Source organism: Sinocyclocheilus grahami, unplaced genomic scaffold (assembly GCF_001515645.1).
Source record: "Sinocyclocheilus grahami isolate Dianchi unplaced genomic scaffold, SAMN03320097.WGS_v1.1 scaffold251.1, whole genome shotgun sequence".
Taxonomy (NCBI): domain Eukaryota; kingdom Metazoa; phylum Chordata; class Actinopteri; order Cypriniformes; family Cyprinidae; genus Sinocyclocheilus; species Sinocyclocheilus grahami.
Window position 1 is genome coordinate 830,123 of NW_015505430.1, and position 10,002 is coordinate 840,124.

Sequence of the window (10,002 nt, forward strand, 5' to 3'; positions counted from 1 at the left end):
TTGTTCTTTGACTGGTTTTTCCTGTTTAAGTGCTAGCGTTAACATCTTAATGGTAGTATTCTTTAAGAACAGTAAATAAATCTAAACAGGGCTCACATTTGATATTAAGAATTGTTAATCAGCATCAGGACTCCAGACTGCGACCATTTTTTTCTGCCGGTCACACTGGTGCATATGAGAAACATCAAACGGCAGACGAAACGGCGCTACTCGTTTGAGCTGCGCAGCACAAACTGGTCCGAGCTCAGAACAAGTTTACTCGGGAACCAGTTGCTCTCACGACACTGTTACTGCACAGCGCTGCGAGATCCAATGAGAAGCGTTTATTATAAACAGATCAAACAGCACTGACATTGAAAATCAGAAGTAGTAACGCTAAATATAACCAAGGTGTTGAGGCAGACACAGTCGAATGTTATTACATTATTAATTTCAGGGTTTGTACAACCTTTTGAGAGAAGTTCAAGCACTTTTCAATGACTTTCAAGTATTTCACACAACTATTTACAGCACTTTAAAGCTATAAAAATGATCCAATTTAAATTTTATTTTTAATAGGATAACCAAAATTTACTTTGAGGTAAACAAACTCTTATTAAAATTCAAAAGATATCAAATTACCAATGTAACCAGTAAATGGCAAAAGAGGATCACTTTTCGGCTTATTAGTCATTAATTTCCACTTTTGCTTTATATTTTGAGATTATAAAATCAGTTATAAAATATATCACTAAGAAATCAAATTTTGTCAGAGTTTTGCATTTTGTGTGTGTGTGAAGAAAAAGTCACAAAGTGCCTTGAAAAACTAACTTTTCTTCAATTTGCAACAATCACAAAGCCCCCAGCGCTATCACATCTGCTTCTGGCGCCACCATCTGTAGAACTCAGTGGAGCTGGTGCCACTGCAATCAATTGTTAGTCTGGAGCCCGGAGCATGTATCATTATTATGCATTCATTTATTATGTTTCCTCTATTAAAGGGTTAGTTCATCCAAAAATGAAAATTAGCCCATTACTCACCCTCAAGTCATCCTAGGTGTTTATGACTTTCTTCTTTCAGACGAATCCAGTCGGACTTATATTAAAAATGGTCTTTGATCTTTCAAGCTGTTTCATGGCACTCAGCGGGTGTTGCATGCATCAGTCCAAAAGCACTTAATTATAATGCGCCCATCCATTAAAAAAAAGGGTCTCGCACGGCTCCGAGGGGTGAACAAAGGCCTTGTGTAGTGAATTGATGCGTTTTTGTAAGAAAAATATATCCATATTCAAAACGTAATAATCACTTTAATCTAACTTGCGCTCACTGTTGTACACTGGAAGCAGTTCCGGGAGCATGACGTATGAGGTCAGCGCTGCACATGCGCCGGCGAGTCTCGTGAAAACCAACGTTTGTGAACAGGAGCAAAGGAAGCAAAGTTTCCTTACTTTAGCAAAGGAAAACCAGTCTCCTCTTGGCTTATATCAAAATCCTCCGACATTCTTCTTTACAAATCCTCATTTTGTACTTCTAATTAGTGACCGTTGTTTTGTTTTGATCTCTCCACTGCGTTTCCACGTGCGTCACTTCTGAGCGGCGCATGCACAAAGCCGACCTCCATACGTCATTCGCCCAGAGCTGCTTCCAGTGTACAACAGTGTACAAGCTAAAACAAAAGTGATTGTTGCATTTTGAATATGGATATTTCTCTTACAAAAACGCATCGATTCGCTACAGAAGGCCTTTGTTCATCCCCCTGATGCATGCAACACCCGCTGAGTGCCATGAAACAGCTTGAAAGATCAAAGACGATTTTTTATATAACTCCGACTGGATTCATCTGAAAGAAGAAAGTCATAAACACCTAGGATGAATTGAGGGTAAGTAATTTATGGGCTAATTTTCATTTTTGGGTGAACTAACCCTTTAAGAGTTGAGATAAATTATCAATTGGATTTGTCATGTAACCATCAGAGTCCACAGACTCATCACTCACGTTAACCTTTCAACACATGGACAGTAATGTCCAACATGCAGTAATTTAAATACTCCTTCAAATAAAATACTCATACTCCTAGCAAGACCCTTTTTTCACCTTCTGATACTGAATGCACTTTTTACATTAACAAAATCACATCTCCACACTTGCTCTAAGTGAACACCAACAACACAATATATATCAGAGACAGAATAATTCTACAGAGCATCTGTTGAGGTGAGCAATAGCCTACTGTTAGGGCACAGTACAATATTCGCCAAATCACAGAAACTTCATCTATTGCCAGCCAAGGATAATTTCAATATGAACAAGAGTTTCCTCTTAGAAGACCGGTGTGGTATTGGATAGATGGGTAGGCTAAGCATTTCATTAAAACAAATGTCTTTGATACATTTGTGAGTTTGTTGAAGGTGTTCATTTTCAGGGGTCCAAGTTACAAGAGGAGATTTAATATGAATGAGAGAGAAAAGAAAAAGCTCTCATAACACACAAGTCGATGCCTACATGAGCATAAGATGTATTCAGTCAGATATCTCAGTTCTTCTCATGAAAATCGCAACACTTCTCTTCTCAAACTGCATATGAAAATGAGTTTAAAGGCAAAACTTAGTGACTATATTCCATATGCAAGGATGAAGAGTTCCCTTTACACTCAAACCTTCTGTATGTTGATCCCATGACTAATTTAACACAAAGAGCCCTATCTCGTTGAAACTTAGCCAACGTCCCTCGACACACCTTCTTGTGCCGTGTGAGGAGCATTGCATTCCAGAAACGACAGGGACAATGTTTACAAGAAAATGCTCTGTTGGCTAAATGGGAGCTTCTGTGAATGAGAGCTGAGAGGAACTTGCGAGACTGTTTTCCACAAACTGGACATTTCAAACGATGCTGAAGGCCTCTCACTTTGGGACAATGTCTAGCTGCTATATGAACTTTAAGGGCTACCTGTTGAGAGAAGGTAGCATCAAGGCAAAGGGGGCAGGACTTTCGTTTCAGAGGAACTTTGAGGGACCGAAGCCTGTTAAGCTTCAGTCCACCTGGAAGGCCCAGTTCATACACAGCACTTCCTCCACTTCCACGCCTGATTCTCACGAGCACAGCCATGCGCTTCTTAATTTTATGTTGCGTCCTGTGAATTGCTCGCCCTTTTCTCTTAACAAGTTTTCTTCTCTCATTTCTCTGCCTTTCCCCAAGGGAGACCTCCACCTGTTCTCGCTCTACTTTTTGCGCCGGGGTCCATTTGTAGCCTATCTCCTCTCTCTCTTTCCGTCTTTTTTTTTTCTTCTTCCATCTCCTCAACTCCTCTTGGCTTTGAAAAGTGTGGTGTTGTGTAGAATGAATATCAGCTGAATGCTGCTGGGAATTGTGGTGTTGCTGATGTGGCTCTGATGGAGGCAACACGAGAGAATGCACAGGTATGTCTGGAGTAAGAGTATGCCCATGACCAGTGTGATAAATGGGTTCACCCTTTATCCCAGTGTGTTGCTGCTGATGGTTACAAAGAAGAGGCCCTGAGGAAGTTGACGCCAGAGAATGAGAATAAGAGGAGGCATTAGATAAAGAAGGGTGTGCAACATTGGTATCGGGTATATAGAACAGAGGGGAGTAGCCAACTTGTGTTTGGGGAGGAGCCTGTTGGCTATGAAGAACTCCATGTTGTTCGGCATGTGTGCCACTAGGTGGCGCAAGCTGAAGCAAAGCATTTGTAGCAGCTTCACTTTCCGATATCGAACCACCAACACCGTTATCTTCCCCTGTGCTCCTTTGAGCAACTGGCTGGCCAGTCCGTGTTAAGCCATGCTGTGAAAGCCTGTGTCGTGTAAGGCTGTTAGAGTATGCAAAAGCCTTACCACAGACTTCACAAGAAAACAGCTTTTCTCCACCACCCTCGTGAACAGTTTGGTGATGTGCCGTCAAGTGAAAGTGATGGCGGAACGATTTCCAGCATATAGCACATGTGTACAGTCTAGGAGGTGGCTGAGTGGTTGATGTCTGTGGTTTGACATCTTGAGTGTATGAATAGAACAAAGAAGAGCTGCTTTGACCCCCTTGAATCAAGCTGCCACCAGAGGATGGATAGCTGTTAAGGTTTTCCCCAACTGGCGTTGTTGGCACTTCTTCAATTTCTCCTTTCTGGTGTAGCTTGCCATGTCTTTTAAGGCTCTGAGCATATCCAAAGTCCTTTCCACATAGAATACATTTGTAGTTCTTCTCTCCAGAATGCACTGTGTGGTGCTTGCTAAGATGAAATGCCTCTCTGAAGTACTTGCCACACACAGTACAATGGTGAGGCTTTTCTCCAGTGTGTATTCTGTCATGCCTCCGCAAGGTCTCTCTTCTTGCAAATCCTCGACCACAGACGCTGCACAAATACAGTCTAACATCACCAACGGGAACTCCTGGTCTGTGAGAGGACTGCCTTCTTTTAGGAGGCTCAGTACCAACCACCCCAGGTTCCTTCTTCTTGCGGGGCTTACGAGGGCGCTTGGGCTTTCCACCAGGTGTCTGCTGATCTGGTTGCTGGTTGAGGGCCACTGCACTTGGGTCAGTACTTCCTCTATAGGACTTTTCCAGGCCAGATGTTAATAACGGATCACTAGGTGAGGCAAGAGGCCCTAGACCCAGACCTCCAAGTAATCCACCAATGATATCCCTTCGATCATCCCCTCTACCTCCACTATGGGCAAGAGCACCACTCATACAATTTGCAGCTGCAGCAGTGATAGCAGAAATGGCACTGTTGACAGAGCTAGTGACATCATCTTCAGAATCCTCTAACAGGGATGAAAGTGGGAGATGTGGCTGCTGATGATGATGCTGGCTTTGGTTTTGTGGGTGTGGATGCAGAGTAGGAGCTAATGATGCCTTCCTAAGTCCAGGCCCTGTCATGCTGCCACCACCACATAGGGTTGTTCCAGAATACAAGTTACTTTGAGAGCGCTGGTCCTTGTAGTCATCACTGAAATCATCACTCCGGTAAGAACCTGCATAACAGACTAAACAGTAATAATGCTATGCACACAAATTTCACAGTGCCTATGAAAAATTGTGACTTTTGAGTGGGTTTACTAAAAATATACACTACACTAGACGTTACTCACCCGCTGCATTAGTTGCTATTCCATCTTGGGAGCCCCCAGCTTTATTGCGCCTGCTTTCTATATTACTTTCAAGCTTAGGTCTTGGTGTACGGTCTGACTTGCCACAGGTGCCCGAGGCTGCATGGTTCAAAAGGGATGTACTTTCCCGAAAACAGCGACCACAAGCTGGACAGCGGAATGGTTTCTCTTCATGTATTTTTTCATGGCGGGTGAGTGACTCACGACGATTGAAAGCACGACTACAAGTAGTGCAGGAATAGGGCCTTGCGCCAGAGTGGATGACACCATGTTGAAGTAGGTGCCCCTTTTTCTTGAAACATTTCCCACACTCAGAACAATGAAAAGTCTTGTCAGGACTACCACACGAAGATGAGGCTGCGCTCTCTTGAGTAGAGTGGGGAATACTTGGATCGGAAGGATGCAGAACTGGGTTTAAAATGTTACTTCTCGTGCCACTTGTGCCAGCTGTGGTTAACTCATGACTACGTAGGTGCCTGCGCAGACTAGAGAGATGTGTGAAAGTTTTGCCACACTCACCACACTGATAAAGGAGTTCTTGTTCAGGATGAGAATGAGGTGGCATGCAACCATGGCTGTCTGTTTTGGAGACATTTGTCACCAAGACTGATGCTGATGTAGAAGAAGATGCAGAAGAAGATGATGAGACAACAGAAGTAGAGGATGATGAGGTTAGGTGAGAAGAAGGGTCTCTGCCAATACCTGACAAACTAACACCCCCACCTCCATCCAAGCCTGGTGTGTTATCTTGGTTGAGTCCCCCTGAAGTGCTATTGTTGGGGTTTGTAGAGCTGTGACTGCTGCTGCTATTGTTGTTGCTGCTTTCCGACTTTCTCTGTGGCAGGTAGCCAGCCATGGCTTTCTTTCTCCTACCACCCCCTATACCACCACTTTCTCCGACAGCACTATCCCCTTTACCCTCCTCTTTTGATAAAGACAGATGTAGAGGAAGTGGAAGTGGCAAACCAGCTTCCTGCTGCATTAGAGATGCTAGCTGGTTGGAGGAGAGTACTGGAATTCCTTGAAAGTCAAAACCTCCGAACGAAGAATGTTGCGATGAGGAGTGCAGTGGATGGTGTGGATGTGGGTGAGAGTGAGACAAAGTGTGAGGTGGCAGTTGCTGCTGTTGTGATGGTGGCTGTTGAGGCTGTGATAGAGTAGTTGAGTGACCATGAGTGTGTGAAGAATGAAGAGCGGGGGGTGGTGCAAGGGCTGAACTTGTTTCTCCTGCAGCTTGGCCCAGACCAAGACCAAGATGGTTATGACTGCCTTGCTGAACTAAAAATTGTTCTAGACTGGAATTGGCTGGTACTCCAGAAAGAAAATACTGATTTGCAGCTAACATACAGCTAAACTGTTGATGTAGGCTTCGGGCATCAGACTGAGATCCTGCTAACTGATGACTAAAGGTAGTTACTGCACTACTGCTGGGAGGGTTATTGGAAGTTGAAACAGAACTTGAAGGAGATGGGGAGGAAGACGATGGACCAGGGGAGGCCTGAGGGACTGACAGGCCAGGATGCAATGGGGGTGGTGGTGGTGGAATAGATGAAACCAGTCCTCCAATTGCCCCTGCAGTTCCTCCACTTCCACTACTGCTGGCAAAATGATCAAATCGCCCTACTCCTGAATGTAACTGCTCTTGTGCAAGGGTTGCCTCAGTAGGGTGAAATGAGCGCAAAAACTGGGGGTATCCACTCACATGACTTCCACCACCGCTGCTGCTTCCAGACATTTTGCTGGATTTCCTCAAACTTTGAGAGGATGAAGAGAGGGATTGCTGCGCCAGAGGTGGGGGAGGTGCACTCATTTTTGCAAAAACTGATGCAGAATCTGTAAAGGCACTGCCTCTAGATGCTTGTAGCGGGCCTAAGCCAAGTCCAGACAAAATTGACCCAGATGTCTCACCTTGCTGCTGCTGTAACTGGTGTTGGTGAAGCTGCACTTGGTGTTGGTGTTGAAGTTGTCGCTCTAATCCAAGACCTTTGAACTGATGGGATTGGTGTCCACTCAGCATCTCTATGATGTCCACATTGTATTTTCCAAACTGGAACATCTCCCAGTTACTGAAACATGGGTGCGCAGTGGCAACACCTTCTGATCTTTGAGCAGCAACAATATTTCTATGATGCTTTTCTACTGAGTTGTGGCCAGAAGTATTTTCAAAAATAGTGCTACCTCACATTTTCCTTGTGCTTCTGATGTTGTTTCATTTAAAGTGGGCACCCACATTCTCACTCTTCAGGTAAGTAGTCAATAAGCACATTTTGTATCGATTGTAACATGAATATGTAATTTCTGCAAAAAGCTGTTTTTCAATGGGATATGTCACTAACGAGATGACCAAAGTCGACTCCCTTTTGGCTTCACATTGGATTCCATATAATCACAGTTATTTGAGTTCAAATTTGATATCAATATTTCAGTCTGAATGTTCCATAAGAGTGCAAAGACATATGGACTGGTAAAAGAATGCCACAACTGCACGAGATGCAATTATGTTTTCACATTTTGGGAAGTGCACTATAAGTGCTTACTGTTGTCCGAGTTCATTGAAAAAATGTCACTACATGAATATGTAATTTCTGCAAAAAAAGCTGTTTTTCAATGGGATATGTCACTAACGAGATGACCAAAGTACTCCCTTTTGGCTTCACATTGGATTCCATATAATCACAGTTATTTGAGTTCAAATTTGATATCAATATTTCAGTCTGAATGTTCCATAAGAGTGCAAAGACATATGGACTGGTAAAAGAATGCCACAACTGCATCAGATGCAATAATGTTTTCACGTTTTGGGAAGTGCACTAAAAGTGCTTAATGTTGTCAGAGTTCATTGAAAAATTTCCACTTGCTTGGTTACATTTTTTAGTTCATGACCATCCAACAGTAGGATGGATCCCTCCAAATCCCATGGGCTGGTTTCATTACATCCAATATCTATTCATCCTTAATTCACTCTAGCAAAAGTGGCTTACATCTCCGTTTCCAAGTTTCAATTAATACTTTTTTTTCCATAGCTGGAAGCAAAATCCTCAACTACTATTCTTGGGGGCTGTGAAAATGTTCTTTCTGCCACTCCTCTTCTCACTGTGAGAGGAAAAAAGGTTGTAAAATGTTAAATTATTGATTTTAAACAAAATTCTGGTACAATTCTTCTAAAAAACATAAACCATCAAAACCATAAAGACAAAACATTTTTAAAAAATGAACAACAACAACAACAGACTGTTTATTACAGCAGGCATTTTAATATTTGTTTGTTTAATACACAGAAAATGTAACTTGTGTGTGAATAGTTATGGGAGTACTGGCACATCTCCGAAAAAGTTCCAAGTGCATCACTTGAACATCTCATGGCATTTCCATGACTTCATTTTTGCTCATTTGTATTCTTAAACAGCAAAATGATAATAATAACTCACAATAACAAAAACAATTTTAAAAACCTGAGTTTCTATTATTTCTAGTGATCCATATATATCTAAACTTAAATCAAATTATAACTGACATTCGTAATTCACCTTGAAATACTACATCGTATTTAATAAGTTTATAACATCCGTTCATTTTATCAACATCATTTAAATTACAAAAATTAACAGACATATTCAACTGATACTCGCTGTAGAGTGCACTGATGCATTTAACGAATGTTATTTTACCATCACAACACGATACTAAACAAAAGTAGTGTGAAATACGTTCTCAGACGATTTGCGAAATGAAAACAGTAAGATAATGCACATTTCCAAATATAGACATTTTTCTTATTTAAACGTCGCGAGTGTTTTCTATCACTTTATCTTACACTCTGAACTGTTGGCATTGTGCTGAAAAGATGCAGAGTGCGGGTGAATCGTCAGGGGTAACGTTAGAGGTGAATTTCATGTAACTAATTATTACATCTTCCGATTGCATCGCGTCTCACTAAAGAAAAGAAAATGTCCATTTCGACAGACTCCGGGGAGTAATAGAAGAAACAAAAACCGTCTACGATGGGGAAAATGCACTTCGATTTTCAACAGTGCTTTAAAAACGCTCTTCAGAGTACTAACGGACTCAAAATCTTTTCGCGCTGGGGCTATGTGTAACATGTTAGCATGCAAAACAGCTGGCTAATACTACAAATTCAGCAAAGGGACACACACAGCTTAGCTTGCCGTCATGATGCGCGACCTAACAACAGCAAGCCAGATAATGCAGGATCAGAACTGTCTTATTGTGCAAGTAGATTAATCATAACGAAATCACAGTCGAGACAATAAAATAGGCCTTTTTACCTACGCATCCATCTTTTAGCCTGGTCAAGATGAACAGGGCCTGCTACACTCTCTCCCACCCTGCCCCCCTCATGTGGGGCTCATGTGCCCCAGCAGCTCTGCGCTGTTTTCCAGTGGTTAGCCTTCTAGCTACAGCTAGTTAGCGGACTCTGTTTCCACTGCAACCGAATGTCTCTTACACTGTAGCACTTGTTGTACTTATATCCTGTGAAAAATGCATCAAACTGTATTACGACCGTTTACTTTTTATTTTGCGGGGGGGTTTTTTGTCTGCTAAAATATTTTTGGACGGTCTGTGTTGATGTTTTAGAAAGAACGAATGACGTGTGAGATTTTAACATGGTCGTTTCCGGACCTCGGACCACTTCCGGCTACCCCGTTATCTGTCCGTTATGTTTATTTAATTATTTATTTGTGGTCGAGACAGCGTTCGTGTGAAAGTACTGTAACGTTACTCCGAATATTGTAGTCTTTAATTATACAGTTACTAATGACGATAGGGTTCGTTTGCTTTTTAGCTGTATTGTGTATGCCGATAGCTTTCAAGTGTTTTCAGCGTTGTTGTTGTTGTTGTTGTGCTGCAGTCCAATTTGACATGTTAGCGAGCTCGCAATA

The 10,002-nt window shown here is 42.3% G+C and overlaps 1 protein-coding gene and 1 long non-coding RNA gene across 2 annotated transcripts; both read right to left on the reverse strand.

Annotated features, from left to right (window-relative positions):
- Positions 1–1,868: 1,868 nt before the first annotated feature.
- LOC107598414 (uncharacterized) lies at positions 1,869–7,657 on the reverse strand. The gene is made up of 2 exons (XM_016289739.1): positions 5,084–7,657; positions 1,869–4,966 (listed from the first exon to the last, which is right to left on the reverse strand). The coding sequence occupies exons 1-2, from the start codon at positions 7,155–7,157 to the stop codon at positions 2,586–2,588; spliced, it is 4,455 nt and encodes a 1,484-aa protein (XP_016145225.1). The 5' UTR covers positions 7,158–7,657; the 3' UTR covers positions 1,869–2,585.
- Positions 7,658–8,109: 452 nt separating this feature from the next.
- On the reverse strand, positions 8,110–9,714 carry LOC107598417 (uncharacterized). The gene is made up of 2 exons (XR_001610558.1): positions 9,388–9,714; positions 8,110–8,194 (listed from the first exon to the last, which is right to left on the reverse strand). It is a non-coding gene; the product is annotated as an uncharacterized lncRNA (long non-coding RNA).
- Between the last annotated feature and the right edge of the window lie 288 nt (positions 9,715–10,002).